At 40.7% G+C, this 17,603-nt stretch overlaps 1 protein-coding gene and 1 long non-coding RNA gene across 3 annotated transcripts in view; both read right to left on the bottom strand.

Moving 5' to 3' along the window:
• Positions 1–17,603, bottom strand: part of LOC308100615 — a 307,745-nt gene that overhangs the window by 22,130 nt on the left and 268,012 nt on the right. The gene's annotated exons all lie outside the window — the stretch shown is intronic.
• LOC308100558 (malate dehydrogenase, cytoplasmic-like) lies at positions 358–16,257 on the bottom strand. 2 transcript variants are annotated; one of them, XM_080449625.1, is made up of 9 exons: positions 15,979–16,257; positions 7,424–7,522; positions 6,961–7,057; positions 5,160–5,335; positions 3,462–3,584; positions 3,087–3,263; positions 2,515–2,628; positions 1,380–1,469; positions 358–798 (listed from the first exon to the last, which is right to left on the bottom strand). In XM_080449625.1, exons 1-9 carry the CDS (start codon positions 16,033–16,035, stop codon positions 676–678), a joined length of 1,056 nt encoding a protein of 351 aa, XP_080305751.1. In that variant the 5' UTR covers positions 16,036–16,257; the 3' UTR covers positions 358–675. The 2 variants fall into 2 exon arrangements, with proteins under 2 accessions (XP_080305751.1, XP_080305752.1); XM_080449626.1 differs by lacking the exon at positions 15,979–16,257 and adding an exon at positions 8,179–8,305.

The raw sequence follows: 17,603 nt of genomic DNA, 5'->3' as shown, positions 1-17,603 counted from the left end.
CATTAAAGGACAACTTCATATAAAAAGGTCCTGAAAAATGCTCATGATAAAATAGTGCCTTTTTTCCTCATAGGAGGGCTGTGGACACTTCAAAACCTGCCTACGAATGACATCATTAGGCATGTTTCCTTTTGAAAGATTTCAAATTTTTGATTTTTATTACACAAGAACAAATGGCTTCCATTATAGAACGTAAACTTGCCAGGAATAGAAAGCCTGCAGTTACCATTCTACAGCCGTCCTCTGAGACAGACCGAGTAGACAAAAAATATCATGAGCATTAGTGTTGAAAAAGGTTGAAAATGGGTGAAGCCGTCCTTTAATGAGACCATTTAATAACCAGTAAACATTGATCAGTCAGGTTCATCAGTCATCTTGTTTTATTGTTGAATGACATGTTCCCTTACAGTTTCTGGACAGATATTGTGCATTATAAACTACCAACACGGACAACCTCTCAGTGGCTTCCAGACAGAAGGCCAGATTGTGGTCATTACGCAGGTTCTCCTAAAACCCGAAGAGGTGGCCGACTGAAACAGACACACATTTACACACAGAGAGAGGTGACTCGCAGACACCAGTGGAACGTTAAGATTGGAGGGCTCATTGTCACAGCCGCGAGCTGGGAGCATTTGAGGGATCTAAGTGCTGCTGAGGGTCAGAAGGAGATGGGAGTCACTGGGACAGGAAGGCCATTGCGGTGTCTCTCTCCTCCACCAGTTCAGCTGCTGTGGCGTCCATCTTGCCCCGAGAGAAGTCGTTGATGGGCAGTCCATCGACAATTTTCCAGGTCTTGTTCTGCAGATGAGAGGAATCATTAGGTCTATGATGCAACTCGCTACTATGACATGTTTTGCGATGTTATCCGCTTCCTTTGTATAAAGCGGTGAGCTTTATCTCCTGTCCATGTACTGCTAGGTCTGATTTGTACTTGCGCTCACAATAGAATTATATGATTCACGTTAAATATAGGGAAAGTTCCTTGCTTCCCATTAAATTTACTAGGCATTTATCTTCTGTGAGTAAGGCACTAACTTATCAAGGGTTGGGGCTTCCCTTCAGTGCATAGCTCAATGGGATGAGCATAATAACGCTGCACTAGGGGTCTCCTTTTATTAGCGGTTTGATTCCCATTGATGCCACTGGCATAAAATAATACAGGAGTGTCATGAATGACCTAGTGGTGCTGGGAGGTTCTCTGGACAAAAGCATCCACCCAGTTATACAGAATATGCTTCTTGCTCAGAGGTTGAATGGATTTACTACACAAATGCTCTACATCCAAAATTCATGAGCAGTTTTAATTACAGCAAAATGCTATGAACAAGAGAAACACATTTGCTGTGAATGGCTTGGCAACATCTGATCAGATAACTCACTTTGATCTCGATAGGGAATGAATAGATGAGGTCCTCTGGGATTCCATATTTGTTTCCACCAGCATACACACCCATGGAGATGAACTCGCTCTGTTGATAGACAACAATGTACAGTCACTCACAATGCAACCAGGCTTCCTACATAATCAACACCTACAGTAACAGCTCCCCAAGAACAGGTTGGCAACTTGCATGGCCGCCTACAGTGTGTGAATGGGACTTCTTTTTTTATTCTGTAATATTTTTAGTTTCTGTGACAAAAGCGGATGTTTTGTTATCATAAAACATGTTCTGGATTGTTGTAAAGATGATCATCACGATAAACTGAGGTGGCATTTAGAGACTTAAAGGCCCAGCATTTTTGGATCACGAGTAAATATAATTTTTTTAATTATAATAATAATTTAATAATAATTGGCTGCAATTCAGAACTGGCCCCTGTAAAAAGTCAAAGCCTAAACCCCCCCCCCCCCACCCCAACTGTTTACTGTACATATTTTTATTTTGTATTACTACTCGTTTATATGATGTCTTTGCATTAATAATTTAATTTCCTACAATTTACTTTATTCAAAGATTTAGATTAAAAGAAAGAAAATGTCCCAAAAAAATACATAGTGAAAACTGCCGATCTACAAGCTCATAGTGAAAACTGCCTATCTACAAGCTCACAATTGGCTATTTTCACTATATCAATATTTTTTAATAGGACTTAATTCATACTGTATTTTTGTATGTTTCAGTGCTGGAGAGACACCACATTTCTCTTGTGGTGTCTTGCTGAAAAGGTTTGGGAAACCCTGATCTATATCCATCACTGGCTGTCTCAAATTGAAAACATGCTGCCTAAGGTTAGTAAGGCATTAAGGTCAGTCCCATTCAGAATAATATGAAGAGTGCCTTCATTTGGCCCGTAATGTTTTCACTTTAAACTGGAAGTAAATAACTAAATATTTTTTCAGTATGGGCAAAGGTGAGCATATTAAAACAATAAAAATAACGTAGTAAAAAGAGATGAGAAGTCCATCTCAATCACATTCATTTCCAGGCACCTCCACGCAAAAACGTTGCTTTTGCTGGATAGTGGCTAATCAGATAACTGTTTGAGACACAGCCGCTGTAGACTCAGACTGACCTCTTTGGTCCCAAACCAGATATCTCTCATGTGATCGCAGATGGCCTTGGCGGCAGACATGGCGCTGGAAAGCTTCCTGGCCTTGATGACAGCTGCACCACGTAGCTGAACCGTCTGGACAGGAGGGAGAGAGAGGACAAAAGGGAACGTTTAGAAAAAGAACAAAGGGGTTGCTTTGTAGTTTAACAGTAGCCAACAGATCTCAATGTTGAAAAAAAAAATTAAAAAAAAAATATATATATATATATATATATATATATTTCTTTTTTAAAGAAGCCATCTTCTTTTATCCCTCTGTTTTAAGAGTTTTTTCCACCATCGGAACTTTCTTGTCTTATTCCTTTAAGACTTTCTTAGGTGACCTTAAAAATAATACATTTATATTTTTATCAAATCGGGCCAGCCTTCAAAGTCATAATATATAAATCCAGATCAGATCAGAACCAGATCCCAGCAACTCAAGTGTATGGGGCTACTGGATGGCACTTTAGATCCAAAGGCACTCCTGTGAGTTGTATGAACATAATAAAACATTCTTGTAATGATGAAGTGTAAAATGAAATTCCACTGACTGAGATGAAGTCTCCTTTGAGCCAGGCATCGTCCTTGACGGCGTCGAAGGCAGCCTTTTCGCTGCCCCCCACGTTGACCTTGGCGTGGTGGACGTCGGGGTACTGGGAGGAGGAGTGGTTGCCCCAGATGATGACGTTCTTCACATGGTTGGCAGCCACACCGCAACGCATCGCCACCTACAGGTCAGGAATTGCACTGGAGTTACGCTACAGTCAAGGCTCGTAAATCAGCCATGTGTGCACTCGTCATACATGTGCACGGTGAAATCCACAGAGTTAATTTAAGTCTGAAAGTGTAAAAATACTGGTAATTTTTTATTTACATCAGAGTTCAATTAACTCTCTGGATTTGACAGTGTGTGTTGGTAGTCTAACCTGGGATGAAGCCCGGTTGTGGTCCAGGCGAGTGAGGCAGGAGAAGTTCTCCTTGGGGATGGAGGGAGCGGACTTGGAGGCGATCAGGCAGTTGGTGTTGGCCGGGTTTCCCACAACCAAGACCTGGTAAGCAGATGGAGGAAGGTAGGTAAGTAAGGATAAGCTTTTCTACTTTTTCTAGCTTTGAACCGTAAGAACATCTCTTATTTTAATTGTAGTTTTCCTTAGTTTTGTCAAACCTACAGTGTCTGTTGTATCGAAAACCAAAGAGCACCTGTTCAACTATTCAAGTGAACAAGCACTTAATCCGTCATAAGCCGCAACTAGCTCTCAGTTTGTGACAGGCCCACTAACCAAGTAGCTTATACCGTGTGGTTGCAGCTAAAACTGGAGAAGAAAATCTCATGCTCTGCATTTAGCTTTCACACACATTGAAAGTCATCTTACTTTGATTGCATAATAGTGTTTGCTATTGTTGAGGAACACGACGCCACAGCAATTACTGCACAATCATACATTAATGTTCTGAAAGCCAATGGGGGTTAGACACCAATACTACATTGATACTAATAAAATAAATATCAAGGCTAAATACCAAATAAACACAACTATTCTCCTGTTGCCTTGCAGTTTGTCATTATTTAACAGGATTTATGCTACCTCCCCAGGCTCATTGTGAGGCGATTTTTAAACAAATCTGTCCCAAGAAGAACAGTAGATTTTGCACATCCATAGTTACAATTACCATAAGGGATTTAAAAGAGAACATTGGTACACAGGGCAGCAAATATGGCTGCTTGACCATTAATGACCTCCACACAAATGCAAATATACAATATAAAGTTAAAACATGTGTTTGACCAAAATGGGACCTTTACTTTAAAGACTAGCCCGTTCCATATTCTCCACACATTCCTGGCATGTGAACGGTATGAAACTGGTCACTGGGGAGGTGAAGGTTATTTCATCATAGTGAAGCTAGGGTGCAACAAGGACATACTGTAGGCCACAGGGGCCCTCATGACGCGGCAGACCTTTCTGTTGTGTACTCATTGCATACAGAATTACGCACAGAGAAACTTTGATCCTTTAGCTTACTGCATACAACATTACGCAAAGGAAAACTTGATCCCTTAGCTTTGGAATCGTGCCAGTCCTCCCAGGCTTTTAGCTGTGGAAATATGTGGAGCCGTTCCAACACTAGGTGCTAGGCTGTGGGTGGAACGGAACTAAATGATACCTTTCAACATGGACCGAGTTAAATAGGGTTTCCTTTGTCTCTGGAGACGGAAGAAGTTGTGAAAGCGGTTTCATTTCCTGCATCTTCAGACTAGCTTAGGTCTGGTCTAATTTAGACAAAAATGGCCCTTTGTTTGTGTCTTAACTTTGTGTTTGTTAAACAATCAACTTCTCTTTTTTTAAGAAGGCCGTTTTCTGTGTTTTATCCATCTTAGTTGACTTTTTATTCACCGCATAACATCTGTTAGCACTTTGAGATTTACTTTTAATGAAAAGAACACTACAAATTAAATTGATTGTTATTAATAATATTATATTCTCCAACACCCAAGTCCACAAAGAGATTTTCCCATTGCTATTCTCTCCTACCTCTATAATCTTTATTAGCAGGCTCCTAATAGCAGGACTGCCCAGGCAGTGCAACAACGGTGGACCCCGAATAATAAACACTCAAGTCACCTTGACTGTCTTCTTGGCGTATTTTTCCAGGGCGGCTCCCTGGGTTTTGAAGATGGCCACGTTGGCTTTCAGCAGGTCCTTCCTCTCCATTCCCTCCTTCCTGGGCATGGAGCCCACCAAGATGGCGGCATCCAGGTCCTTGAAGCCCACCTCGACCTCAGAGGTGGGGATCACCTCTGTGGGGGCATTAGGGAGGGAATCATTAACTTGGGATTACTTTAACAGGAATGGTTTGATTTCCGTTACTCTGCAGCGGATGTTAATTATCTACTAGCAATCTCTTGTTGTTAGAATTAAGTTGCTTTATTGCTACTTCAAAACGCATTAAAAACTACTTGATGAACAGTAGCATGCGTGATCAAAGAGATCAATTAAGATCCTAATATTGGTTGAAAGAATTTCAGTGTAAGAAAATATACTGCAGATTTAACCCATCAAAACCAGGAAAGCGTCTGTGTCATTTTAGCTAGCACTATACATATAGATAGCACATTGGTTGGCTATTCAAAAATAGAAGATCTACAAGCTCATAGCGCGTCACTTCATGGCGCACTATGACCTTGTAGATCTGCCATTTTTTTTTATTATTGACAATATGTGCAAATCTTTGAATATATATATATTTTCAAAGCAAACATTTCTAACTAAAATCTTTGCTTCCGGGGGTTCCTGGAACAAAATATTTTGAGATGGGGGTCGGCAGCCAAATGCATATAATGATGGGGGTCCTTGACATGACTAAGTTTGAGAACCACTGATAAATCAACACAAGTTTTTCAGAAAACATTCGTAGAATCGGCTTCAGGTCTTCATGGGTTAAAAATAATAATGAATACATTCTTTGAAATCTCTCCTAGGGGACTGCTTGTGTTGATAAATAGAATAGGGTCTCTAGTCATTTGTGATGGACACTGGTGTTATCTGATTGGACTCCAGTCTGGGTTCACTGGTGCAGGAGACGCCCCGAATGCCCACTCCCCTATTGTTGTCCCACCACTAACACCATTGGCTGGAGTTTCCCCCATGAGGCCTTATGAAACCGACCAATAGCAGGCCTTGCAGCTGACACTCCTTCCTACTTTTGCAGCAAGAGGCTGCATCTTTAATAGGCTAGAAAAGAAAACTTACATATTTGCACTAATGTTCATGTGTGCGCACGCACTCTATAATTTCCAAGCATCCATCCTCCACGTGTGTGTGTATACGTGTGTGTGTGTGTGTGTGTGTGTGTGTGTGTGTGTGTGTGTGTGAAGACACAGACAAAACGTGGGTACACACAGAGCTTAGGCTACACTGTGTCCAAAGCATCCAAAACTTTAACCAGATGGGGAGGGAAGAGGATGGATGGGGTGGGGGATGGTGCATTGCAGATAACCATGCCAGATGAGTACATACCAGAGCCATGCAGAATATGATATGGTAGCATCATGTTTAGGGCTGCAACCATCGACCATTTTCTTAATGATTATTGCATTGATTACTTGTTCGAATAATCAAGCATGTTTAACGACTTAACAACAGTGTCGTTCAGCAATAGTATAAATAGCTGAGCTATAGTGTAAATAGCTGATCTACAATGCGTTGTGAGATTGTAGATCAGCTATTTACACTGAGAAATATTTTGTAATTTTTTTTAAAACTTTGCCTATAATGGCGCGCCCAAATCGGGATCGGTTAAGAATCTATAATTTTCTTAATAATCAATTAAATCGATTAGTTCGATTAACTGTTGCACCTCTACACATGTTCCCCATGTGTTCTCAGCCAATGACTCAGCAGAATATTAGTGTGCATAGCTTGCCTCTCAGGAGTGGGAGGGCACAGTCCTGCAGCTCCATAACAACCCCATCCAGAACCGGCACCATGGGCGGGATATCCAGCAGGACCAAGATGATAGGCTGTGGACAAGACCAGACAGATGCAAACATCATTTCAGAACCACTTTATAAGCCATATGAAGGTAATGATGAACAGTTGAAACTTGTGTAGTGTCATTTTGAAGCAGCATCATATAAGGCCTAAATACACTTGCATAGTGCTTAACATTCATTGCAAGGGAACAGTAAATATATATTAATGAAGGCGGTGTCCCCATGTAAAAAGAACACACATGTATTATTCACACATTATGTAACATAGTAGGTCACCCAGCTGTTTAATCTATGAACCAAAGCTGGTTTAAAAGGAATAATTATGCTGCTGCTTGTTGTGTATAATAATCCTCTGGTTGGATATTATATTAAAAGGTACTTTTTAATTCTTACCTGCTCAAGTCCGAACACATCTCCCTTGGCGATGCTGTACAGAAGGGAGTATGCGATCTGTCCAGCTGCACCGGTCACCAGAACACGGATAGGTTCGGCCTAGAACCAAAAAGACAGAAAACAATAATGCCATGTTGACCTACATAGATGGATCATGGAGGAAACAAAGCGGGGAGCCAGTAACTGCATCCAAATGCACGTAACACGTATTTCACGTAATCATTCATCTTAATTGATCGATAAATTTATAATTGATAAATCCAATTAGCGTTTGTGTTGCAGGCCTGTCGCACAACACGTGTTACCTATAATGAATGAATGAATACTCCATCCATAGCCCACAATTAGGCCGCAGAAATCAAATGGCATCGCCGCCGTTTGAACAAAGTGTCCTTCCACTTTGTTTTATTCATCACCTTCATTCACCATCTCCATCTTTAACTGCGCTAATAATAAGGTTTAACGATAATAAATGTCTCCTCTGGGCAAATGGCGCATCAACTGCTTCACAGCTTCCAAAAAATGCCTTCAGCAAACTTTAAAAATCATTAATAAAATTGGGATTAAACAACAATGATGCGTCCGCGTCGCCCTCCATTCAATGTCAACTACTGGCCGCTTTCTTTATAACATCCATGCACTTCATTCAGGTTCATTGTCAAGAACATTCGTGCTCTAATCGGCATCATCATCTTCAACAACACACACACACATTCTTCAATGTCAGCCATTAAACAAATTAGCATCCATCTTACCATTTCGTTAGCGGATGATGGTGATGTAGTGCCTGTTATTATGACTGTAAAGGACTGCTCTGTGTTCTCCCTCTCTGGACTAGACAGACTGGGGTCACCTCTGTTGGATTGTCATACGGTAGGTGACCGGCTGATCTCTGATGCTTGGGATTTGTAGTCTTGCTTTTTTCAAGGATGCGGGGCGTTTTAACCGGTTTTAACGCTCCGACTCGACGCAAGAGAACTCAATCCCCCATGGAAGACTGCTTCCTTGTTCCTATTAAACCACGCCCCCCGCCTCTCCATATATGGCAGACACACTTCTGAAAAGGAGCAGTAGCGAAAGCTCCTCTGGTTTCATTGAGAAATGTAACCTAAGCTTTCCTGGCACCTAGTGGTTGACGCCGGAACTGCACAGCCTTGTCTTGGAAGTTGCAGCAGGCAGAAGCACTACTTGGATTCTGCAAGTGTGGACAAAGCCAGTGGTGTTAAGTAAGTAAACTACATTTACTCAAGTACTGTACTTAAGAAAAATGTTGAGGTGTTTTGACTTACTGAAGTATTTGCACTTTTCAATGATTTAACTTCTACTCCTCTACATCTCAGAGGCAAATATAATACTTTTTAATCCACTACAATTATTTGAAAACTTTACTAGTTACTTTGTACATTTTGATTATTATTACAAAATATACATTACCACTTCAGCCCTATGTATACGTAGGCTTAGGCCTAAGCCCAAGAAATGGGTCCCATTTCACAATTGGTCTTAAAGGGATACTTCACTTTCGGCGGGGGGAAACATTTAAAAAATATATTAAAAATAAATGAAAAAAGTAATGGAAAATTCATGGCCCCCTCACGCATTAGAGTGTCCTACTAATGTGTGAGGGGGCCTTTATTTTGCCATAACTTCTTTCATTATTTTTTTATATATATTTTTAATGTTTATTTTATGTGAAAGTGAAGTATCCCTTTAATCTCTTGAATTCCTATTTCTTTAGTTGCCAATAATTCAACTGTAAGTCAGTGTTTTGAGGCATATTGTCTTTTATTGCTACACAATAAATAGTAAAACAAGTAACTTTAGTGCCTGGACAAATGAATGGGAAATGTACTTGTCCGAAGGACAAGTGCCTCAAGAAGTTAATGTCAAGTTCTATGGTTTTGTTTTAATAGTGATGATGATGATGATGTATTTGCTTAGGTCAAAGCAATGTTAAATCCACCTTTGCCCACTATTTCTTACCTTAAGGTGGGCTAATACTACAGATTCATATACCTTTTAAAAATATATATGTTTATGAATTTGTTTATATATGTTATGTATATATATTTGTATTTATTATCGGTTATCGGTATCAGTCTTGAGAAGCAGGAAGTTATCGATATCCGTATTGGTTTCAAAAAAACAATATTGTGCACCTCTAGTATAGGTTAATCAATATCAAATGTTTGGGCCCCTCCTCTGTATTTACAGCAGTGGTTCTCGCTGGGTTTGAAGCCTTGACAAGGGCTCCTGGGGCCCTTCAGGGTCCCCCCAGGGGACCTCTCAAAGTGGGCCTTTTGAGGCCTTGAAGGCCGTAAATTAACAGGACCCCTAGCCCTCCTAGGGTCCTCTGACCACCAGGAGGTATAGGTATATTTCTTTAAATACAACCACCTAACAATTAATAGCGCAGTTCAAGCTCCTTCCTGAAGCTACGGACTAGATTAGTGATTATGTTGATATAATTGATTATACTTGTTTCAGGCAGCATTGCAATTATGTTTTTTTGTACAGCACGAAAAAATATGTATTACTTAAAATAAAGCACAAATTTTGCTTTATTTTAAGTAATAACTGTTGAGAAAATGGCATATCTTTCTTATGTTTTATTACCCTTAGTCATAGTGCAGGGGTTTTCAACTGATTGTGAAGCAGGGACCACCACCCTGACTAAGAATCTCCGGATCATTGTTGTGTTGGGTGGGGAATGGGATATGGGCTTAGATTAGATTTTTGGTAACACTTGATATGCATCCCATGTCTATAATGCATTATAAACATACTGATCTGCTTATAAGTAACAATTATACTGTACAATTATAGATATAAGAACTATAAGAAAATACATTATTTATGTTATCATTGTAGCCTAATTATGCAGTAAAAGCTCAACATCAAGCTCTCTGCTAACTAAGCATGACCATGGTGATATAATGATATAAATAAATGTAGGTTAACTTATATACAATTAAACACAGTATGTCTAAAAACAAACAATAGAAGCATTTCATTTTGATATGCCTGCCTGCTACCTAATACCTCGTGACCATGCTCGTGACACATGCAGCCTGTGTGTTATGTCCAATCAGATTATTGGGACTGATTGTGGCGGCCGTTTTCCAAATTGGTTGTCGTTAACGTCACACAGAGTAGCCTACTGATCTGCAGTCAGTTTTGTAAGATTTGACACGGACGGACCCGACCGGTATGGATCACAGAGAGGTGTACAGAGCGCCGAGCGGGGCTTCCTAAAGGAAAGCTAAAAAGCTAAAAGACGCAAAAGAGGCTACATGAAACATATCTCTGCTGTCGGGCAGAAACTAGCAAACTCCAAAATGTAAATTTTTCAGGAAATGACAAAAACAAAACAAAAAGTAGAGTTAGGTTTTGTTCATCATTGATAAGAACAGCTGAATGGACCTCCAACCTCATTGTGAGCTTGTAGGTCAAAAGGGGATGGGGCCTGGAGTCAGCTAAACCAGCTAACTCCACCCACCATTTGGTTTAGCAGAAAGTTTGAGGATCCAATGGAGTTAGCTGGTTTTGTCAGAAGCACTTTTTAATACTTTTCATTGGTTCAAATATATATATATATATATATATATATATATATATATATATATATATATATATATATATATATATATATATATATATATTTTTTACCAACACACAGACGTAAAGGGTGTTCAATGGCACTGATTTATGGCAAGAAAATGCAAAAGCGTCAAAATGGAGTTAGCTGGTTTCTGCCCGACAGCAACGATATGTTCCTTTGATTTCGATGAAGTAGTGGATGACTTTGCAGGGTCGAAAAAAGAGACGGACTGTAAGTAAGACATTGTTTATTTCTCTATGCTGGTTTTGCTTATTGGATTTTTACCTGACAGACCTATAGAGCGTCGCAGTTCCCGCCCACTTCCTGTTTTTTTTGGTGCCGGAAGAAAAAACTCAATGCATTTTTCCATTGACATTTCCAAAAATATTTATATCTATTAATTTAAGCCTCGAATCAAGCCATCATGACATGACATGAATCATGACCATAAACGTTTGATTCTGTGATTTTTTTTTTGTTGAAAACGGCAAAACAAAGGGTATTTATTAAATATAGTATATCATATAATTAAATATAAAATAAAAAAAAATCACAGAAAAAAACGTTTTATGGTCATGATTCATGTCATCTCGTGATGGCTTGATTCGAGGCTTAAATTAATAGATATAAATATTTTTGAGTTTTTTCTTCCGGCACCAAAAAAAACAGGTGTGTTTTCATTGATTATGCGTTTTGGCCTTGCTTGATGAAGGCCTGTGGTTGTTGGATACAACTCAGAAGGGCATGGCTCTGGCACGGGTTGCCTTTTGTTGTGACACATTATGCATTTTTACAGCAGAGAGGCAGCATTTGATTTTGTAACACTGTCTGGCTCAGCGTGGTACTGTGCTTGTTGTATCTTGGTGATTAGCAGACTGCAGTGGTAAGTAACCTACTGTGCAACTTTTAAAATAAGATTTTGTTATTTTACAGTTATGGCTTTTATGGTGCGGCATGTCCGCAAGAATGCGCAAGTTAAGGTTATCTATTATTACAATTGGCTTGTGGTTTGCCACTTCCTGTTTATCCGCATTCTTTGTTGAGCTTCGTTCTAGCAGACTACGTGTCCAATTTCCCAAAATAATTTGCCCAAAAAAATCCATCATGCCTGTAGCCATTGCATAGTCTACTTTAAATTGTTCAGCATACATTTGTATTCGCTTTTTGGCGCATATTTGATGCACACTAAATGACTGCGCATTGTGCGCAACATTTCTACAACATTACGCAACATCTTGAACCGGATGGGATCGTATACATCGTGTTAGCTATTGCTGCTAACAGCGTTATTGTAATTCTTTATTAAGAATGCGACAAAAAATCTCTATGAATTCAAGGCTTCATAAGGTCTGTAATTGATAGAAAATAGGTCATTTTATGGGTGAACTACTCCTTTAAGTAAAGGTCTACAAACTGATCTGAAGGATCTTTATACCTCTGTTTATCCATCGGCAGAGAATAGCCTGGATATGCACGTGTTGCACACATTCAGCTGCCCATACTGGCTTCAATGGGTTATCCATGGACAAAACGTCACAGTTTGCGGTGGGTTTTGAACCACTGATCAGCGATCACATCACTGATTCAACAGAAATGAAGAAACTGCAGGCCTAATATACCACAGATAACATCAAGGTAAGAGGTGAGGAGGTCACACTAGGCCAAGTTCATATCTACTAGTTAATGTTTCCAAACACTGCAGAGTAGCCTATACAGGGGTTGACACTAAGGTCTCGGAGGCAAGACCTGTACTTGCCCGTTGGGCAAGTACAGGTCATGTTCTACTTGCCCAAAGGTCATGCCCACTTGCCCGAAAAGTAAATTTAGCTAATATAGCTGCAGAGTGGCAACAGTCACTTTGAAAAAACAGAATGAGTGCAACTGCTAGTTGTAAAAAGGTAGCATTGTTCTCCATATATACCTTATAACATTTATGAAGACAGAATGCACTTGCCTGTCGGGCAACCTGAAAGCAAACTCCACTTGCCCGAAAGTTTTATTTACTTGCCACGGGCAGTCGGGCAACCGTTAGTGTCAACCCCTGCTATATCTGGTTCTCAACCTTTTTAATTAAAATATGCATGTATAGGCCTAGTCTGGCCTTTGGCCATGGTCAACACCATTTCATGAGTTTCATTGTTGTTGTTATTGTCTCCGCCAGGCCGAAGGCATGGCGAGAGAGTATGTTTTACCCCTTGTCCGTCCGTCCGTGTGTCCGTGTGTGTGTCCGTCCGTGTGTGTGTCCGTCTGTCACCAGCTAATCTCCGGCACCGTTGGCCCGGTCGCTCCGAAACTGTGCACACACACTCCCTGGATGCCAATTCAGAACCTCTGCCCCAAATCTTTCACATGGGCCTGTTATAGCGCCACCAGGAGGCCGATTTGTGCAAAACCAACCAAATGTTATCCAAACGTCATGCAAATCGGTACACAGTATCACTATAGTCATGTGATCAACACGGATCTGTCCGATTCCCCATATTCCATCCTCATTGCCTAAGGTTGGCTTCCAAAGTTTGCAGGATTGGTCCGTTTTGAACAAAAAGCCTCAAAGTATACACACAGCTTGGGATTTCCGTGACATTTCACACGCACATTCCCACTAGGCCGAGGAAGAAATGCCACCCTTCTCACATTGGCCTGTTATAGCGCCACCAGCAGGTCTAATTTAGCAAAACACATTTTTGGAACAAAATGCCTCAAATCATGAATGCAGTGTTAATGCAAGAATAAATGCACCCTTGGCACCCTTTTCACATTGGCCTATTATAGCACCACAAGGAGGCCAGAATAACGTACCTGACCTGGCGGAGTGCCGAGGAGCACTTTTTCTAGTTTGTTTTTGTTTTTATCTCTGGGACCACGATCTATAATGTAAAATCCTCATTGTCCTCATTTCACTCGAAGTGTACAAATAGAATCAAATGGTTCCATTTGCTTCCATTTGTGAACTCTCTGAGTTTTAGAAACGGAGTCCATTTTGGTTCCCAAGTAGGCCCATACCAATCATTTTGGCTGGGGAGGGTGTCCCCGGACCCTTTAGCCATGCACTTGAACCCCAGCATCCTATATCATGGGGGGAACATTGGCCAAAAATAGCAGATCTACAAGCTTTGCATTGTTGTGGGCTTGTAGATCGGCTATCCTATAGAAGTCTATACAGCCAACTTGTGTCCAATTAATTTAAGAGTAGGGTTTGTGGTTGAGAATCCGTAGTCATTTGATGACATGACGTGGGTTAGATTATTTGTATACAGTAGGCTCCATAACATCCAATGACCGTATCTTCGTACTCTTATACAGCTCTAATAATTATATGGAAATTCATCAAATCTGGATCTGATTCTTGGGAACTGGGGCGGTGCGTATCACATTATGTTGTGTAGTGGGATAAAGGATAAAGGATAAAGGATAATTCCTTTTAACAGGTCGTTCATGAAAGTCCTTGCGGTCTTGTTTCCAATGAGAACCTGTGAGCAATTAGGGGTTAAGAGTCTTGCTCAGGGACAAATTTCATTTCATCGACACATATGCTGGGATGGCCTGGAATCGAACCTGGGGCAACCAGGGCCTCTGGCTCCCTAGGCGGGCTCACTAACCACTCAGCTATGGCCGCCCCGGGGGCTTAATTAATCTGAATTCATAGGCTCTTCCAGAAAGATCAGATCTACAAGCTAACGCTCGCTCTAGCTAGGCCTGTCACAACTATTGCATAATCGTCATAATCGTTGACGAGATTTTCACACATTTTCAAATATTAAAAAAAAGCAGAAATAGCATATCTACAAGCTTATTACGCTACTTTTAATAATTATTTAATTATTAAATATGTCAATCATTTCTTTGTATGTTTCATATGTGCAATTTGTTATTACGAAGCCTAAAAGGAAAACAGAAATTACATTTGTATTCATATGTTCTAATGTTCAATGCCAAACACACAATTACATCGTTAATCGCAATTATTTGAGTGACAATTATTCGTCAACTTAAATTTGTAATCGTGACAGCCCCAGCTCTTGCTGGTATCTGTTCTTTTTGGCAAGCGACAGCATCCTACGGAATATATAGAGGCTGCTTTGCAGTGAAGGAGCTGTCCTTGGTACTTATAGTACTGCTGCTGTGCAATGAACACCCTCGCCACGGCCACGGTCAAAGACACTCCATGAATTAATGATGACGGGGGTCACAGACAGTGACTTTCCTCAGGTGGACGTGTGCATGCGGGGGGGGGGGGGTCGTACATTATGAATGAGGGGCCCGTAACATTGTGTTTTAAGCTTGAAAACTTACGGCTACACATAAGGACCTTTTATAGGCGTACACCCAGTGGTGTAAGAAGTACTCACATGTTTTACTTAAGTAAAAGTATCAATACTGCAATGTAGATACTGTACTCTGTTACAAGTAGAAGTCCCGTATTCAAAATGTACTAAAAGTACAAAAGTATCGGCATCAGAATATACTTATAAGTACCAAAAGTAAAAGTACTCATTGTGCAGAATGTCCCGTTTCACAAGTTCAAAATGTATAAAAAAATATTTTGAAAATAGCCGATCTACAAGCTCACAAAGCAAAGCATTGTGAACTTGTAGATCTGCTATTTCCAAATGGCCGAAATATATATACACTATAGGGCTGAAGTGGTTAATGTATGTTTTGTAATAATAATCAAAACCCACAAAGTAACTAGTAAAGTTTTCATATACGGTAATTGTAGTGGAGTGAAAGTATAACATTTTCCTCTGAGATGTAGTGGGTGGGTGAAAGTAAAAATACCTAAGTTGTAGTACAGTACTTGAGTACATGTACTTATTTACTTTACACCACTGCGTGATACACCCACTGGGTCGTCATGACACAAGTGCACCATCTGCTCATCACCGTAACATTACGCATTCAGTTTAGTTTGCATGCCTCTCAGTGTGTATGTAGTCAAGCAGAAGCCTCTTACCTCCGAGGACACCGTCCGCTGCACCACCATGTACATCGCTGTAAGCAACGTCAGCATCTTGTCCACCGCCCCGATTGTCCTTAAATAACTCCAATAAATTTGAAAATGTCCAACCGGCGGCTGGCAGGAGTTGGTTGGGATGATGATCAGAGACAGACAGGACAGGGGTAGAGAGAGGGACAGCAGAGTGGAAAGCCTGGTGAAGCGAGCTTAGGGACAGACAGAGAGCGAGAGAGAGGGAGAGGTGCGTCAGTGGCAGAGTAGAGCCACAGGACAGAAAGAAAAGCTACCGCTTTGCAGTTACAATTGCATCCTCTCTCTACCTACAGTATCACTCTCTCACCAGTCAATCACACTCACCCCCCTCCACTCTCTCTCTCTCTCTCTCTCTGCAGTGTGCCTGCCTGCAGTCTAGTCTGTTAATAAGCTTTAGAGGACACAAATAGATTAGGCTGTGCTGTAATCTTTCGCTGCATGTATGATGATCCCAGCCGCAGGTATACACATTAATAGTAGTCTAGTAGTTATTGAGGGAAAGGTAAAGGGAACAGGAGATTCTCGATGACATCACCAGAAGTGAGAGCTGCAGTGTAGCTGTGTGTGTGTGTGTGTGTGGGACTAGACTGGGGTGAAATAAGGACGTGGTGATTTACTGGCTGTAGCCCAGGATGGTGCAACACTATTGCCTTACATCAGAATCAGACTCACTTCTGGCAGGAATTCAAGTAGCACCAAAGAAAAGGACTGCATTTTGATCACATTGGTGCAGAAATATACCAGCAACAACATATAGCACAGGGACAATAAATAAAATAAACAGTAGTCTATAGTACATTAGCATTAACAGTAGCAGTCTGTCACTATGCACTGAGGCAGCAAGGTGTGGTGGCAGCTCTAGCCAAGAAAAGTGAACTGTGCAGTTTTGGATTAGTGCATGATTAAATAGAACATCATTGGAGCTATAACTATAAGCTTTGTGTTTGATTGCAATAACCCAAAATGCAAGTGTAGCAGAGTAGCTCAGAGTAGCTCAGCCTGAAGCCCAAAAGCCAGGCCAATGGGGTATTCCTTCCCTCTCACAAGTCGTCTGTGTGGGCATAATGGCAGAGTGCTTCAGGGGTGGTAGCGGCCGCCTGGGTACTGAAAGGTCCCTAGTTCGATTCCCGGCTCCTCCTGCTTTGTGTCAAAGTATCCTTGTGCAAGACACTGAACCCCTAACTGCTCCCGATGAGCGTCATTGGTGGAGCCTTTCTCTGCCGTCGGTGTGTGAATGGGTGAGTTGTTAAGTGCTTTTGGTTAAGGTGGTGCTATAGGAATTGCAGACCATTTGATGTAAAAAAAAATATATATATATATATATATATATATATAGTAAACCTAATTGTGTAATATAGGCATAGTGAACTTGTTTGTTGTTTATCTTATAAAGTGTCCTGTCATATGTCTTGTAAATTGTTATCATGTTTCATGTGACACCAGAACCAGAATTATTTTTATCTCCTACATACAGTACTGCCAATAAAGTGATTCAGTCAGAGTTCAGAGTGAAGGGTTACTGTGAGTATAAATCTGTAGGTTGAGAATGACTGCACTGCAGAGGCAAGTGGTTCATATTCACTATCTGA

The sequence above is a fragment of the Gymnoscopelus braueri genome, assembly GCF_963280865.1.
Source record: "Gymnoscopelus braueri genome assembly, chromosome: 2".
Taxonomy (NCBI): Eukaryota; Metazoa; Chordata; class Actinopteri; order Myctophiformes; family Myctophidae; genus Gymnoscopelus; species Gymnoscopelus braueri.
This window is presented reverse-complemented; position numbering and strand designations above follow the sequence as displayed.

Bases quoted from the DNA above. Each gene is read 5' to 3' on its own strand.
- LOC308100558 (XM_080449625.1), bottom strand. From the start codon at position 16,035: ATGCTGACGTTGCTTACAGCGATGTACATGGTGGTGCAGCGGACGGTG. The intron at 7,523-15,978 runs GTAAGAGGCTTC...TTTTGGTTCTAG, and splicing joins AGCGGACGGTGTCCTCGGAG to GCCGAACCTATCCGTGTTCT. The intron at 799-1,379 runs GTGAGTTATCTG...TCTCATCTGCAG, and splicing joins CATTCCCTATCGAGATCAAA to AACAAGACCTGGAAAATTGT.